General features: G+C 48.7%; 1 protein-coding gene across 6 annotated transcripts in view; it reads right to left on the bottom strand.

Annotated features, from left to right (window-relative positions):
- The window catches only part of NBR1 (NBR1 autophagy cargo receptor), an 88,013-nt gene that overhangs the window by 27,366 nt on the left and 42,755 nt on the right, over positions 1–17,892 (bottom strand). For 5 of the 6 annotated variants that reach the window (XM_040437864.1, XM_040437866.1, XM_040437863.1 and 2 more), the window contains exons 7-11: positions 17,711–17,776; positions 14,869–14,940; positions 14,423–14,637; positions 13,352–13,501; positions 13,092–13,280 (exon numbers count right to left, since the gene is read on the bottom strand). In XM_040437864.1, the coding sequence (XP_040293798.1) occupies positions 13,092–13,280; positions 13,352–13,501; positions 14,423–14,637; positions 14,869–14,940; positions 17,711–17,776 (692 nt within the window). The remainder of the gene's footprint in view (positions 1–13,091; positions 13,281–13,351; positions 13,502–14,422; positions 14,638–14,868; positions 14,941–17,710; positions 17,777–17,892) is intronic. The other variant, XM_040437865.1, reaches the window with a different exon arrangement.

Below are 17,892 nucleotides of genomic sequence, written 5' to 3' on the forward strand. Positions count from 1 at the left end.
CCCCAGGTTCTTGGTAGGGCTACCCACTATGCCTGCACTTCATGCAATGTAAAATTTCCTAGAGGTCAAGCGAACCCCCTCTGTACCTCATGCCAGGCCACCCAGAGCGTGCCACCTCAGTCGCAGTCCACTGACGTGCACCCTTCTGCTGGAAGTATGGTACCGGAATGGGCCAGGTCCCTGTCCCGGGCGGTGACTGACCTGTCTAAGATCTCCCAATCGACCCTTTCCTTAATGGGTCGCTTGGTGGAGACGTCGTCACCTGCGCAACCTGCTCTATCCCAGGGCGCACCATCCAGAAGCAGGCGCCCCAGCAAGCGTCCCAGGCATGCATCGCCTTCTCCTCCTCCCCCCGGTTCGCTGTCCAGGGCGTCCTCGTTGGTTTGAGACTATTAGTCCGGAGGAGAACTCGCCGAGTCGGACACGGATCTGGATCCGGACCGCTCATCCCAGATGGCCGCCTTAGTGGACAGTCTGGTTTCGGCAATCCGGGACACCTTTCAGATTCAAGAGGAAGGCCCCTCTTCCAGTCACCAGGGGGTTTCCTTCCTGCGTAGCAAACAGGCTCCCAAGTCGTTCCCGGTACATGACGATTTTTCCGTCCTCACCGCCAAAGCATGGGAACATCCAGGTTCACGTTTCCCGATTCCAAAGCAACTGGATCTTCTTTATCCGTTCCCCCCGGATTGGGTGGGTAAGTGGTCTTCCCCTCCAAAAGGTGGACCTGCCGGTGGCTCGCCTGGCCAAGAATACCACTATTCCGGTTGCGGACGGCTCCTCTCTGCAGGATCCTGTAGACCGACGGGTCGAATCGCTGGCGAAATCGATTTTTTCTGCCACCGGTTCGGCACTCCGTCCCATTTTTGCTTCAGCGTGGGTAGCTAAGGCGGTTTCCAAATGGCCCCTGCGCCCAAATCAAGATTTAGATTCGGACCTTTCCCGCACAGACCTCAAGGATCTGGCAGCCCAGATATCCCAGGCGGGGAAGTACCTTTGTGAGGCGGCCATGGACGCGGGTTCCATGGTCGCGCGGTCCTCCGCCTTTGCAGTCTCCATTCGACGGGAACTCTGGTTAAAGGCCTGGCAGGCCGATTCTTCCTCCCAACGTTCCCTTCTCTCCCTTCCCTTCGCTGGTTCTCGTCTTTTTGGGCCCAAACTTGACGAAATAATTTCTGAGGCCATGGGTGGCAAAAGCACCCATCTTCCACAGCCCAAACCCAAGCGTTCTTTTCGACCACGTCCTTCTGCACCTCGCCAGTCCTTTCGCCGCTTCACGGGCACCCGCTCGGCGGCTCCCTCGACTGCAAGGCAGCCCACCCAGGAACAACGGCGGAAGCCTTCATTCAAACCACAGCCCGCCTGGCGTCCCCGAGTGCAACCTCAGCGCTCTTCCTCTGGCAAGCAATCCCCTGCATGAAGGTACGCCCCCACCTTCCTGGGTGGGGGGGGGAGTCGGCTCCTTCGTTTTCAGGAGGTTTAGCAGGCCCACATCTCAGACGCCTGAGCACTCGAGGTAGTCACTTCGGGCTACAAGTTGGAGTTCAAATCCATGCCTCCAAACCGTTTTTTTCCGTCCTGTCCCCCCCAGGGAGCCTTCTCGTGCGGGAGCCTTCTTTCAAGCGTTTGAAGATCTGCTGGTCAGGGGAGTAATCTCCCCCGTTCCAGCGAGAGAGCATTTTTCCGTTTTTTACTCCAACCTCTTCATTGTACCCAAGAAGGAGGGAGCGGTCCGCCCGGTGTTGGACCTCAAGAGGTTAAACCGTTACCTTAGAGTGCGCCGTTTTCGCATGGAGTCTCTTCGCTCCGTGATAGCTTCCTTGGCGCAAGGGGAGTGGTTAACTTCCATGGATATCCAGGACGCCTACCTGCACGTCCGCTCGGACCACTACCAGTTCGTCACCCTACTATTTGGGCTGGCAACTGTGCCGAGAGTGTTTACCAAGGTGCTCGCTCCGCTTATGGGCCTTCTTCGCTCCAGGGGCATCACCTTGATTCCGTACGTGGACGACATTCTCATCAAAGCTTCGTCGTACCGGCAGTGCGAGGAGAGTCTGCAGATCATCTTGGACACTCTCGCCCGCTTTGGGTGGCTTGTAAACCTTCGGAAATCCTCCCTGGTCCAGTCCTCTCTGATTCGGTTCCTCGGTATGATTCTGGACTCCGGAGCAGCCCGGGTGCGTCTTCCAGCGGACAAGGTGAAGGACCTTCGCAGCGCGGTGCTCCGCTTGCTTCGGCAGCGCACAGTCTCCATCCAGACTTGTATGCGGGTGTTGGGCCTTATGGTAGCCTCGAGGCGGTACCATTCACTCAATTTCAGACCCGGTCTTTACAGCGAGCGATTCTCTCGACCTGGGACAAGTCCCAGGAGTCCTTGGATTGTCGATTTTCCCTTCCTCAACAAGTTCGGTCGGACCTCCTTTGGTGGCTCTCCCCAACTCACCTGGAGATGGGGAAGTCTTTCGTTCCGATCAGATGGACGGTCATTACGACGGATGCCAGTCTTCAGGGTTGGGGAGGAGTCTTCGGCACTCGGACTGCCCAGGGCGTATGATCTCCGTCGGAGTTTAGACTATCCATCAATGTCCTGGAGCTTCGTGCAATTTTCCTCTCTCTGTGCCATTGGTCTCCCCTCCTGCGGGGACTTCATGTCCGAGTCCAGTCAGACAATGCCACGGTCGTGGCATATGTCAACCATCAGGGGGGGACTCGCAGCTCGAACGTCATGTCGGAGGCGGCGAGGATTCTCAGGTGGGCGGACGCCCATGTTCCGGCCCTGTCAGCGGTCCACATTCCCGGCGTGGTCAATTGGACAGCGGATTTCCTCAGCCGGACGACTATAGATCCCGAGGAATGGTCTCTCCATCCGGAAGTATTTGACGCTCTGTCATCGCTGAGGACGGCCGGACGTGGATCTGATGGCTTCCGGCCTCAATCACAAGCTTCCGTGCTACTTCGCCCGCTCAAAAGATCCCGCAGCTTGCGGAGTGGACGCGCTCGTGGCACAGTGGAACGGGTTCACGTTCCTCTAGGTCTTTCCACCGTTGTCCCTCCTGCCTCGGATTCTCCGCAGGATCAAGTGGGAGGGCGTTCAGACCCCGTTGATCGCTCCGGACTGGCCGTGCCGGGCATGGTACTCGGATCTTGTCCTCCTACTAGGGGACGTTCCGTACCCGCTCCCTCTCAGACCCGATCTTCTGTCGCAAGGGCCCGTCTTCCACCCGAGTTTAGATACTCTTCGTTTGACGGCGTGGCTCTTGAAACCTTCCTTTTGAAGCAGCGGGTTTTTTCCGATGCGGTGGTTCGGACGCTCATTCGGACTAGGAAACCTACATCTTCCAGGATATATTATAGGACTTGGAAGTCCTTCCTTTGTTTCTGTGAGGAGCAGGACCTATCTCCCAGATCCTTCTCCCTGCCGGTCGTTTTGGCTTTCCTTCAATCCGGACTGGAATTGGGCATGGCGCTCAGCTCCTTGAAGGGCCAGGTGTCAGCCCTTTCCATTTTATTTCAGCGATCCTTGGCGGTATTGGGTCCTGTTAGGACCTTCCTTCAGGGCATGGCGCACTCCGCTCCGCCTTACCGTCCCCCGCTTCATCCGTGGGATATTAACTTGGTATTGGGGGTTCTGCAAGCTTCTCCCTTCGAACCTTTGCGGGAGTCTTCCCTCCGCCTGCTGTCCTGGAAAGTGGCCTTCCTGGTGGCCATCACATCCATACGCAGGGTTTCAGAGTTGGCAGCTCTGTCATGCCGTGAACCATTCCTGGTCTTTCATCAGGACAAGATGGTCCTCCGTCCGGTCCCTTCCTTTTTGCTCAAGGTAGCGTCGGCTTTTCACCTCAATGAGGACATTGTTCTGCCATCCCTTTTCCCTGGGCCCTCCCATCCGAGAGAGGTGTCGTTACACCGTCTAGATGTGGCACGGGCTCTGCGGATTTACCTTTCGGCTGTGGCTCCCTTTCGGCGCACGGACGCCTTGTTCGTCATTCCGGAGGGGTCTAGGAAGGGTTTGGCGGCTTCAAAGGTGACGATCTCCCGGTGGATTCGCTCCACTATTTTGGAATGTTACCGCGTTCGGGACAGGACGCCCCCTCCGGGGATCACGGCTCACTCTACCAGGGCACTTGGTTCCTCCTGGGCTCACTTTCACCGGGCGTCGGCGACTCAGTTGTGTAAAGCCGCGACCTGGTCTTCCCTCCACACTTTTACAAAGTTTTACAGGGTTCACACTCTCGTTTCTGCAGACGCCGCTCTGCGCCGCCTGATCTTGCAGGCTGCAGTGTGATGACTGTCACGAGGTTCTTTACCTTCTTAACTCGGTTTTGTGTTCCCTCACCAGGGACTGCTTTAGGACGTCCCATGGCCTGTGTCCCCCAATGATATGAGCGAAAAAACTAGATTTTGTGAAACTCACCTGTAAAATCTGTTTCTCGCTTGATTCATTGGGGGACACAGCACCCACCCCGTTTGGGTCCGTTGACTGTGGAGTTGGTTGAGGTTATTTTATCCTTCTGCTTCTCCTGCTTTTGCACAAACTGAAGGCTCTCTCCTGGCCGGAGGGGGTATAGCTGGTGGAGGAGCAGCTAACAGTTTTCAGCCTAGTGTCGCCTCCTAGTGGCAGCAAGCAGCTATACCCATGGTCTGTGTCCCCCAATGAATCAAGCGAGAAACTGATTTTTACAGGTGAGTTTCACAAAATCTCGGTTTCTCTTTCGCCTATGACAGCACCCCTGGAGAATAGGCCAAAAAAATAAAAATATCTAGGGTGGGACCACAGCCTGACGCACCTTACGGCTAAAGATAAGAAGGTATCTGAAGTCTATAGTGCCTAAAAAAAAAAAGTATGTGGAGAGCTCCATGTAGCCGCTTTACAAATCTGCTCTATAGAAGCTGAAGCTCTCTCTGCCCACGAAGTGGAGACTGATCTCGTAGAGTGAGCCCCAAAGCTGGAGGGCAGAACAACTCCCTTAGAAGAGTAAGCTAAGGAAGTGGCTTGTCTAATCCACCTCGCAATAGTCGGAGAAGAAGCTGTAGATCCCTTCTTAGCTTCCTGAAATAAAATCAGCAGACGTGAGGAGGACCTCCAAGGCTGAGTGACCTATAGATATTGCAAAATACACCACCTCATATCTAAACAATGGAATTCTGATTCCTTCTTATTTTTAGTGGAAGCACAGAAGGAAGGTAACACTATCTCCTGAGAGTGAGAACGGTGAAAAAGTGAAGAGACATTTGGTAAAAAAGAAGGATCAGGAGATATCACCACCCGATATTCCAAGATTACCAAGTAGGGAGGGTCAACCGAGAGAGCAGAGATCTCACTAACCCTTCTAGCCGAAGTAATGGCCAGAAGGAACGCAAGTTTAAGGGAGGGCATCTTTGGGGAGATCTTATCAATAGGCTCGAAGGGGTCTGAAGTGAGTAGAAAGGACCAAATTTAAATCCCAGGGAGGAACTCTATTTTTACAGACTGGAGATAACTTGGACACTGCTCTCACAAACCTCTTAACCCAAGGATATTCCGCTAACTTAAACTCAAAGCGCTTAAAGCTGAAATTTGGACCTTCAAAGTGCTAGGCCTAAGTTTTTTCTTCCATTCCTCTTGTAAGAAATCTAATACGAGCGAAATGTCAGGAACTTCTTGCACATCCACAGTTTTTTTTGGCGGATCTGAAAAAGGCCTTCCAAACAGTGATGGCCAGGTCGCCGTGTTCGCCAGCGAACACATGCGAGCTGGCCGTCTTAACTCACAAGTCCGGCGATGCACAGGTAAGTCTTTACCTGTGCCTGTGCGCGAGCCGGTCTGAAATGAAATGCGGTCACCGGGAGCAGGCAGTTCCGAGAACAGCCTCCGGGGGCCTTCATCAGGCTGTTCTCGGAACTGCCTGCACCCGGAGACCGCATTTCATTTCAGACCGGCTCGCGCACAGGCACAGGTAAGGACTTACCTGTGCAACGCCGGACTTGTGAGTTAAGATGGCAGCTCGCATGTGTTCCCGGGCGAACTGGCCATCACTGCTTTCAAACTCTCAGATAGATATCAGAAGTGACCTTCTTCCGACTGGCCAATAGAGTGTTAACTGCATCCCCAGAGAGACCTCTTTTCTTTAAAATCTCCCTCTCAACAACCAGGCAGTCAGGTGCAGATTTTTCACCTCTGGGTGAAAGATTGGACCCTGAGACAGAAGCTCCTTGGACTCTGGAAGCACCCATGGGGTCGCTATTGACATCTTGCGGAGCCAAGAAAATCACACCTGTCTCGGCCAAAAAGGAGCTATAACTATCACTGTGGCTCCCTCCTCTCTGATTTTCCTGAGAACCCTTGGTAACAACTTTAGGAGGAAGGGAGGCATAAAGAAGGCCCTGCTGCCATGATTGGGCAAATACGTCCACTGCTGTCGGATGCTCCCCCAGAGATAGGGAAAAGACCTCTACCTTTCTGTTTGACCTGGTGGCAAAAAGATCTATCTCCGGAATCATCCACAACGCTGCAACATGATTGAATATTATTATTTCTTGTTTGTTGTTTTCCCCTACCTTTTGGTATTAGGCCTGACGGAATCTCCTGTTCCTTCAGCTGGGAAGGAACAGGTCATCTCTTGTCCTGACACCATTTCCAGGGACCTTTAGGGTCAGATAGGGCCCTAGGTTCCAGCGTATGAATATTCCTACCATCAAGGTCTGTTCATACTTCTAGTAGTCAGGGCTCGGTTTAGGGAATCACTAGGTGGTGACCTTTTCCCCTTTCCCTAGTTTCCAGGCCTAGCACCTTTTCCCTTCCCTCTTGTGGTTGGTGTGGAGTTATCTACCCACACCGTGCCGTGACAGAAACCCTTAGATGTACTGCAGAAAGAGATAATAGAGAAGCTTCTGCTAGACTGAAAATATGATGAGTGAGAGACATGAGGCCCTGAGCCCTTGTACCTCCCTACCGATTGATATAAGCCACTGCTGTCGTGTTGTCCGAGTAGACTCTCACGTTTCTGCCCCGATAGCCGGGAGACTCTGCACTAAGGCCATCTTGATTGCATTCAATTCCTTGAAATTGTGAGACTGGGATAGAGAATTGCTGTCCCAGTTCCCCTGCAACAGCAGGAACCCCACATGGGCTCCCCATCCGGATGGGCTCACATCCATGGTCAAGGGGAGAACAGCATCCTTGATCCAAGGAACCCCTTTTCTTAAATTTTGCAGATCCATCCACCACCCCAAGGAACTCAGAGTCTGGGGTGATAGAGAGATCTCTGCTTCCAGAGAGAGGAGACATCTGTCGCAATCCCGCAGATTCTGAAGAAGCCTTGAATGATACTGGGCCCATTCTACTCCCGGAATAGCGGCTGTCATGAGACCCAGCACTGACCTCGCCTCTCTTAGGGTGACTGACGGAAGCAAGTGTAGTAGCTGAACCCTTGATCTGATAAGTAAAGCTTTTTGAAGAGTTAACAGGCACCTCTGGGAACTGGAGTCCAAAATCTTTCCTAGGAAGCTGTATCTCTGGCTCGGGCATAAACTGGATTTTTCTAGGTTTATTTTACATCCAAGTTTCTCTAGAGCCTCCCTCAACCAGGCAATCTGCCCTGAAGATTCTGACTTGACCGGGCCTCTAGAAGAAAATCGCTCAGGTATGGTATAATGACGATCTCCTTCTCCCTCACGTGGGCCATCATCTCTGAAACAATCTTCGTAAAGACCCTCAGACCCTGTGAGAGCCCAAAGGGTAAGGCCTGGAACTGAAGATGCAGAACATCTCTCTCTAACTGGACTGCTACCCTCAGAGACATCTGGTGGCTGGGATGGATAGAGACATGATAGTATGCATCCCTCAGGTCTACTGTGGCCATAAAGCAGTCCGGGCAAAGATTGTTCACAGCTGACCTGATGGATTCCATAAGAAATCTCTCATACGGCAGATACCGATTCAAACACTAAGTTTATTATTGTCCAAAACGAGCCATTTGGTAAGAAACCTCTGAGATGATGGCCGACTGCTTTGTGGGATCTGAACAGTAATCTGTAATTACAAATCTCCCTTCTGGAATGCTCTGAAATTTTAGCTTTAGGCCCTACCCTATCACAGAATTTATCCACGGGCTGTTGGAGATCTTCTGCCATTGAAGACAAAAAAAAAAGAAACAGACGACCTCAGACAGGGGCCCTGGCATCATTGGGACTGCTTTTTTGAGGCATCTGACCCAGAAAAAAGAAATCGCTTATTTTTCCTACCAGCACCTGTAAACTGCTTTGCTCTTTCCTTCCCCTTCAAGCGTTCTTTATTAAATCTGGGACGGAAAGACCTCTTGGGGGCTGACTAACAGAAGGAAAGCCTTTTTTCTTGTCCGAGGCCTTTTCTAGTAAATCGTCAAGGATTGGCCCAAACAAAAACTCACCCTGACAAGGAATAGCACAAAGTTTAACCTTGGAGCTAGCATCCCCATTCCAGCCTTTTAACCAAATTGCCTTACAGGCAGAGTAAGATAAGGCGGAAGCCCTAGAGGAAAATCTTAAGAAGTCCGCAGAAGCGTCGGCTAAGAAATCTAAGGCATTATTTATAGTAGGGAAGGAAGAAAGTAACTGTTCCCTAGGGGTACCCCTTAATGTGACACTAACTCCCCTATCCACACTTTTAGGGACCTAGCAACAGACATAGCGGCAATAGCAGGTTTAAAAGCTGCCACAGAGGCTTCCCAGTTCTGTTTTAAATAAAACCTCTGCTCTCTTGTCCATCGGGTCCTTAAAGGGTTTCTACCACTTCGTTTCACATAATTAGCTGTCAGACACTAGCGATCCGCTAGTGTCTGCTCTGCCAAACCATTCTAATATAATTGCTTTTGGGGCAGCCGTTTCGCTAAAAAAAGAACTTTTATTGATATGCTAATGAGCCTCTAGGTGCTATGGGGGCGTCATTAGCACCTTGAGGCTCGGTCTACCTTCACAAACTGCCGCCGCCCAGCGCGTCCCTCCAGCCTGCCCATCTCCTCCTGAATGCGATCCTCCCTGTGAGCGCCTGTATTCGGCGCATGCGCAGTGAATGTCCGACCGCTTCCCTGCTCAGACATCTCCACTGCGCCTGCGCGATGACGTCATAGTGCTCCGAGGAACAGGCGCAGTGGAGATGTCTGAGCAGGGAAGCGGTCAGACATTCACTGCGCATGCGCCGAATACAGGCGCTCACAGGGAGGATCGCATTCAGGAGGAGATGGGTGGGCTGGAGGGACGCGCTGGGCGGCGGCAGTTTGTGAAGGTAGACCGAGCCTCTAGGTGCTAATGACGCCCCCATAGCACCTAGAGGCTCATTAGCATATCAATAAAAGTTCTTTTTTTTAGCGAAACGGCTGCCCCAAAAGCAATTATATTAGGATGGTTTGGCAGAGCAGACACTAGCGGATCGCTAGTGTCTGACAGCTAATTATGTGAAACGAAGTGGTAGAAACCCTTTAAGTGAACCCATATCTTTAAAGGGGAGTGCGGCTTTTCTGGACATTTTCGCCACTGGAGCATCAAGCTTTAGGGCCCTATCCTAAGGAGCGGAGATCTCTTTATCAAACGGATACTTCAGCTTCACAGAAGAAGGAACAAAAAACTTCCTATCAGGTTTTTTCCACTCTCTGGCAATCACCGCTTAAATGTTTTTATGTACATCAAACACCTTTCTTTTCTTGCTGATTTCTGTGGCTTCTGATCATCCAACCCCATGGTAGCTCTAACCGCCCTGACTAAGGAGTTAGTGTTCTCAATATGAAAGAGTGGTTTCCCTGCGGCCTCGTCCTCAGAAGACTCATCTGATGACACCCATTCTCCTTCTTCCAAACCAGAAAGTATATAACTGTCACTGGAGGGGGAATCCTTAGCTGCAGCAGTACTGGGGAAGACTCTCTGACCTCTTCACGGACCATCTGCTTAATGCTGCCCATTAAATACGGATCTTCCTCCTCCATTAACTTGCTGATACACACTTGACATAGGGGTTTTGCCCAGGCAGAAGGTAGCTTCTTTCTACACACAGCACACCCCCTTTCTTTTGCTCTGGAGGTCTTCCTGGAAGACTCCTTAGACACCCAAGCACAAAACATGACCCCATGAGCACCATTATAAAAAAAAAAAACATGCTGGGGTATAAACCCCTCTTACCCCACCCTGGTACCGATGTATCAGTGGTGGTTTCAGCGTGCTGAGCCTGCTCCATATCTCACAGCAAACCAAGCCAGAATGTAGGAAAAACTGCCAACCTACTCCACTCAGCATGGCAGTGAGATGGCTGGGCTTTTCTCCTTGGCGCGTGCAAGCTGGCTCCCTCCCCTTCCGGTACGCAGCTTCAGCTTCCTCCCACCGCCGCAACCCGGAAGTAAGGGAATCCAGCACGCTGGCCGGCAGCCAAACATGCGACCACGGCCGCAAAGGTTCACAGGAACCCAGAAAGGCCAAAACCTCCCCAGGACCTGGGAAGGAGAACGAAAGGGGTAGGGAGAGAGGGGGACCCGCAGCTCCAACTTAGTCTTATTCCAGCGGATGCGATTCCCTCCTGCCCCTTAGGACAGGAAACAGAACTGGAGGTAGAGGGGATGATCTCTCTTTTAAAAGGCAGTTCTGGTTCCTGTTTCCTGTCCTGAGGAGGTCGAGGCAGTCTCTCTCAGGGGTGCTGTCATAGGCGAAAAAGAAAACTTCAAAGTCTCTCCCAGGATTCAAACCTGGGAACTCTACATGCAAAACTAATCACCGAACTATAGCATTACATGAATGTTTTTTCTATGCTTATACGCTAACACATATTACTGGTGTCTTTATAATCATATATTGTTCTGGTAACATATTAGCTTTCTGAGCAGATCTCAGTGTGGTGAAGCTATAGTACATAGTGTATATGATATTTACATGCTAGGACGCAGCTCTGCCCTCATCCTGCTGTCTAGCCCTGCCAATCAAGTGAAGGTGGCGTGTGCAAAGCACAGGGGGTGTTACAAAGCAGTGCACAAAGGATGCATCTCCATGTTCGGCTGCCGGTCAGCGTGCTGGATTCCATTACTTCCGGGTTGTGGCGGTGGGAGGAAGCTGAAGCTGCGTACTGAAGTGGAGGGAGCCAGCTTGCACGCGCCAAGGAGAAAAGCCAAGCCATCTCACTGCCATGGAGAGTGGAGTAGGTGGGCAGTTTTTCCTACATTCTGGCTTGGTTTGCTGTGAGATATGGAGCAGGCTCAGCACGCTGAAACCACCACTGATAAATCGGTACCAGGGCGGGGTATGAGGGGTTATACCCCAGCATGAATGTCAGTGTTATCCAATACATTCCAGACCTCTAAGGGTTACATAGCATCATAAATCAATATAATGCTATGCGACCCCTGCAGTTCAGGACGGGAGCTGTCTTATACTCACGCTCCGAGTCCGGAGTGTACAACTCGCTCGTCTGAAAGCGGTGAAAGAAAGTTATCGTTTTAAAGAGAACATGTCATCAACTTTATGCTGCCCATACTAACAGCAGAACAAAGTAGAGACAGGCGAGTTGATTTCAGCGGTCTGTCATTTATAAGTTCAAAGCAAGTGGTTGCCGAGAACCAACATCACAATCATTGCAGACTGGGCCTGGAAAAGAGTCACGGCCCCCTGAGAAGAGTCATGGCTATTCATGAATTCCTGCTCTCCTGCTGATGACTGACCGGCTTCTACCAAGTCTTCTACCCTTCTCTCTAGGAGAGAACTGCCAATAAGCAGCAGATGGGCGGGGAGAGCAGGAGATTATGAATAACCAGGACTCTTCTCAGGTAGATTTGACTCTTTGCAAGGCCTGGGCTGCAATGATTATGATGTTGGTTCTTGGCAACCACTTACTTTTAGCACATGAGTGACACACCGATGAAATCAGCATTTCTGTCACTACTTTATGCCTCCCTCAGTGAGATCAGCATACAGTTGATGACAGGTTCCCTTTAATCATCATGATGAGCCCTAGTAGCCAGTATGCCTGTTTTGCTGCATATTGCATATCTATTATTTATAAGCCGCACATTCTTCATACAATAAACTATGTGGAGCCATTGTTGAGATAATTTTGAAAACATCCTGGGGACATTAGTGACTTAACGAGGCAGCAGTAACTAAGCTGCACACAAACTGGTTTTCTCATATCAATGCTTCCGTCCTGTATAATCAGACAAGAACAAGCCTCCAGCATATGGCCAACGCTACACATCGATCATGGCCGCGACACCTGTCATTGCTTCGGAAGACTCGGCAACTAGTGAGTCAAGCAGGGACCCCAGTTGAATGCCTGCACTGATACACAGCAATGTTTGGTCACACAATGGATGTTGCCGCCAATAACGCTCAAACTGCATTTTCAGTCATAAAGAAGACTTTCAACATGGCATAGAAATAGGTTAGAAGCTGTTATCCATGGGGGCCTCTGTGCAGAGGGATATGCCCCTTTGGCCTTATTCTGCCTAATTCAGGAGAGGTGCAGGCCGGACATAGGCTATAGTGCAAGTCTAAGGTGGCTTTATTATTAGGAGTGGTGTGAATATGAAATTGTATTCTGCCAAATTCTGCTCCTTAAGTCCCTGGAGGCAGAACTTCACTTTTAAGTGGTCTCTGCGTTGAGCAGCCTCTACGCTCTGAGTGACAGCTGTAGCACTACACCTGTCATGCAGAGCAGATGGGAGGTTCTCTGAATGCAGAAAGCTGTACCTCTTGGTCACTTGCAAGGAGTAGAATCCGGCAGAATAAAATATCATATTTACACTACTCAGTATAATTTAAGCTCCATAAAAGGTATGTTTGTACTGCTCCCCCCCATAGCCATTACCTAGTGCAGTTAGCACTGAAATAACTGCTGAAATTTCCCTTCTAATACAACAAAATAAAGTATGAGCACTATAAACCTCTACCCACATTAGGTGTTCTTAATTACATTACAGATTCTGCTCTTAAAGCAATCAGATCTCCCTATAATATGGTCAGTGCAGGAGCAAAACCACTGGGTAGAGCGAGGAGATGCTGCTCAATCCCAGGCGAGTACAGATGTCTGTAAATCATTTTTCTTGATATATATGAAAGTATAAGCTATATACACTACGAAAGTTGTAAACACGTTAAGCTCTTACACAAGAGGACTGCTATGTGTGCTGTCAGGTGGCGGCTGAGAAGAGTCTAAGGAATGCCAGCGATGGATTCTACGATGCAGCTTCAATTGTTTCTCCAGTTCCTTCACCTCAGCTTTCCGCTGACGCTTCTCTGCTCGCAGACGTTGCTTCTCAGCTTTCAGGAATGTTTTGTGCATTTGCTTCTGGAACCTGTGGCAGATATAAAACTGTTAGAGTGAAGCAGGGAACGACCATCAGGGAAGCCTTGTGTAGGTTCTTACCGGACTTGTTCCACAGAGAAAGAAGGTGATGGATGCCGCGCTTCTGAACATGGCTCCACTGGCCTTCTCATTTTAAGAAACAGATGATTGGGGTCATGGTCACAGCCTTCAGCCTCACACAGTTCACAGATGCCAAATGATGGGCATGTGCTAGAAGGAAAAAAAAGGGACAGAAAGAAAAACATTTTAGATTTTTAAAATTAAATGGATTTTCTCAAGAACTAAATATGATCAAACAGGTTGATTTTCCTACTGAATATAAAGGAGCCAGCCATTTATCCTTTTTGAGATGCATATGCATGTTTCACCAAGCTATGCAGGTTAATGGAGAGATTGCTGTTGTTAAAGGGAGTCTGTCAGCACACTGCAAAACTACTGATGGTGCTAGGTAAAGGCCACGGAGAACTGCATAAACACATACATTCATTGAAGTTTTATTCCATCAGGCACCGATCCCAAACTGTGAAGTGCTCTCTGCAGCAAGCTGCTTCACATCCTCTGCTCCAAGTGACAGAAGTATCTCAGAGCAGAGGTTGGGGTTGTGAAGCAGCTCACTGCTTACTGAGATCACGTCACAGCGACGCCCTGCCTCCAGGATACTTGCAGGTGCAGAATCTGGCAGAACAACACTGCATATTCACACCAATCCTGATGAAAAAAACTCCACAAAAGGTACGTTTTTATTGCTGTCTGCAGTTCTGTAGTGTCAAAACTGCTGTCAGACTACCTTTAAAGAGGTTTTCTGACTCCCAAAAATACTCGTATGTTGCTGTAAATGTTAAAAAATTTATACACATACTTGTAACATTCTTGCACTGCTGGCCCAAACATATAGGTTCAGTCACTGTTAAGGTTCATCAGGCACCACATGATTGCGGCAGCCAATTTCTAGCTGCCGCTGTAATAGGTCTCCCAGACTGACATCTGCTGCAGCCATTAGCATGAAGCCTAAGCCCGACGAGTGACTTCTGAAATGTCTTACTGAAACCCTCATGAGAGCTGCACTCATTATATGAATTGATATTTGGTCATCAGAGAAATCCTACGTTTCCAGTACGAAGATGAACCCACCTGCACTGATACCGTATGCCTAAGATCCTTTTCTTGCAGTTACTGCAAGCCAAGAGCCAATCATACAAGGAGCCCAGGGATGTTTCCCTTTCCGGTTCTTGAATAGGTGCGGAGGAGGAACTGCTATCTGACATCCAATCCTGGCTCTGGGAAAGTCTGTCCCTCATTATCTGCGTCACCTTCTCTACGGTTTCATCTATGATTTGCTCCTTGAACTATATAAAGAAAGAAAATAGCAAGACAAAAATGCAATAATTAGTTATGCGTGCTTGTTTAACCCACTCATTCACGTAAAACTACACAGGGATGATAATATACATCAAATATCTTGTGGTTAAGTCGTGGTCAGGGATTTATTAATCTTAAAGAAATTCATCTAGCACAATAATTCTGAAAATGGTTTTACCACTCCAAAAAATACAAAAAAAAAAATAAGAGAGACTCACTTTGTCCATGTAGCTGGTGAACCAGTCTGGGGGAGCCTGACACGCAATGTCTGTGGTTGGACTGTGCTGTTCCTGCAATGGAGAAATGAAATCAGAATAATATAACACGAATATGTTTAATAAGACTTTTTTTTAATTCTTTATTTAAAAGAAAATAGAAACAGGAATAGAATATTCGGCACAGCATGTGCAATCAGTAATGAATATTATTAAAAGTCTCGTGGCCATCAATGAAGAAGGCCTCTCTAAGTGGCAATATGTTAAACAGGACATCTGTGACTAGGAGGAATGGGCCAAGGTGACATTGGCAAAGAAAATGCACAAGAACACTGAAATCGGAATGATCAACATGAGGGAAGGAGAGACGAAGGACAAAAGAGGGTAAAAAAAATAGGGGTGGTTGATGTGGGGGCTAAGATGAGGTGTGTGGAAATGACTTTTAGGAATGACCCACTAGTAATAGGAGGATCCAAACAGACCACCCTAAGAATGCCATGGAACAACACAGAGAGCTCCTCCATCTTCATACATTGCTCTTGAGAAGGAGAAGACATGGAGATGGGATAACTGATCTGGCAGCGCTGATTAGACATTTTAGGATAAATTCCTGGTAGGATCTCCTGCGGAGATCCAAAAGGTGTAGGAGCTATAAACTGAGGCATTTAATGAGCCTTATGTTAAAGGGAACCTGTCACCGGGATTTTGTGTATAGAGCTGAGGACATGGGTTGCTAGACGGCCGCTAGCACATCCGCAATACCCAGTCCCCATAGAGCTGTGTACTTTTATATTTTTATTGTGTAAAAAAATAAATAAAATTGATACATATGCAAATTAACCTGAGATGAGTCCTGTATGTGAGATGAGTCAGGGACAGGACTCATCTCAGGTTAATTTGCATATGTATCAAATTGTTTTTTTTTACACAATAAAAGCACACAGAGCTATGGAGACTGGGTATTGCGGATGTGCTAGCGGCCATCTAGCAACCCATGTCCTCAGCTCTATACACAAAATCCGGGTGACAGGTTCCCTTTAAAGACCTCACAAGACACTTTGTGAGTCCCTTCCCAAAATGCAGACTAGCTTGGGTAATCCCAAGAAATATACAATATGAAGCCTTGGGCAGAGTGGCATCTCTAAAACAGAAGTAAAGCAAAGGAAAAATGCCATCATCTCTTCGTACCGATCTTCTGTAGCAGGACCACGGGCACAAATAACACACAGGACAACTTGCTGCCTGTACATAAGTTATCAATACAATGCCACTAGTTCCACGTAATTGTCATAGCTGACTTTACATGAATGGGAAGAACAGCTGCAATTACACTGCACTGCTGCTACAATCTAGACGGTGGGCAGGCAAACACCGAGGAGGATGCGGTACTTGCTTTAAGCCACTGATCAGTCGGTTTTCAGGCTGTTGGACCCTTGATGTCTGATACTGATTACCTCATGAGAATAGAGAAGAGAAAATAAATACAGGAGCAGGGTCACTTGCCGGGCAAGGAAGTGCAAGCCAATCGTGCACCTATATTTTGTATCTCCTCTCTAGTATATGTACGGAAGTTTCCAATTACTGTCTTGGAGCCGGCAGCTGCCTCCATTTACCTGGTATACGTTTCATCCCAGAGTTGTGCCTGGTTGGCACAACCATTTGAGGGAATCCTCTGTGTACTGCACCTCTTAGTGCCCTTCTCACTTGTTGTGGTGATCTTGGCATAGATCATCAGCTTCTGATCGGCGGGGGTCCGACATCCGGGACCCCCGCCGATCAGCTGTTTGAGAAGGCAGCGGCCTTCTTGCTAGCAGGCCCAGTAACGTCACAACTAGTATCAATGGCCTGGGCGGGGGTAAGCTCTGTTCACTTGAATGGAGCTTAGTCGCGCCCACGCTAGTTGATACTAGTCGTGACGTCACTGGGCCGGCTGTAAACAGTCAGAAGGCCGCGGCGCTGCTGGAGTGCCGCTGCCTTCTCAAACAGCTGATCGGCGGGGGTCCCGGGTGTCGGACCCCACCGATCAGAAGCTAATGATCGAACTAGAGGATAGATCATCAGTTAAAACAAAGTGCAGAACCCCTTTAACTATGTTAAATGTACATACCTGCCTTCCCAACCCACTTACTTTATACAAAAAGTGGCAGATCTACACTTAGATTATATACACACACAAAGACAAGCAAAAAACAAACAGACATTATAAAAACGGAGCAAAAGATTTTTCATGAAGTAGATAAGTAAATCTAATAGAAAAGGTACAGATATATCAATTAACTACAATGCGAATATGGTAGATCAGATCAGCATTGTAATACGTTACTAGGATCTACACAAATCTAAGGTGCTTAAAGGGATTCTGTCAACTCCAAAATTAGTTTCTAATTAAGCATGAAGGGTAGAAACATGCCCTGAAGCATAACCGTATCTTTCTTGTGAAAATACAGTCGTGAGAATAATAGTGAGAAATGCTTCTTGCCATTTGTATGTGAATAAGGTTTTTGGGAGATCTTTGTGGGGTCCCCTTTGTCATCTCAATCAACAAAGAAGGGAGGAGCTGGCAGACGCTTCTGGTGATGCAATGGTGCACCAAACAGAGTGGCCCCACCCAGGATGCACCGAAAACCTTATTCACAGACAAACAAAAATAAAGTATTTCTCAGGATTAAAGGACTGGATGTTCACAACAATGGTGTGGTTATGTTCCAGGACACCTACCCTACATGGCGGTATGCTTCCTTTGAAATCTATTTTGAAGATGACAGACTTCCTTTAAATATATCGTAAATATAAGTGATCTGTTGTGAAGGAAGACTTAATATCAGAAACGCAATAAGATACACACTGTCTGCAAGAAATTGATGAACCAGGCAGCTTGGATGCCCCCTCCATCATTTTGGCACAGTTCTTCCTACCAATAGTAAAAGAGAGGAGACATCAGAAAAAAATTGTGACAGGCAGAAAAGGGTGAATACAGTATCATGACTGAAGTCTTGTAATCTAAAAGCAGGAAGACCGAGGAATATA

This window comes from Bufo bufo, chromosome 6 (genome assembly GCF_905171765.1).
Source record: "Bufo bufo chromosome 6, aBufBuf1.1, whole genome shotgun sequence".
Classification (NCBI taxonomy): domain Eukaryota; kingdom Metazoa; phylum Chordata; class Amphibia; order Anura; family Bufonidae; genus Bufo; species Bufo bufo.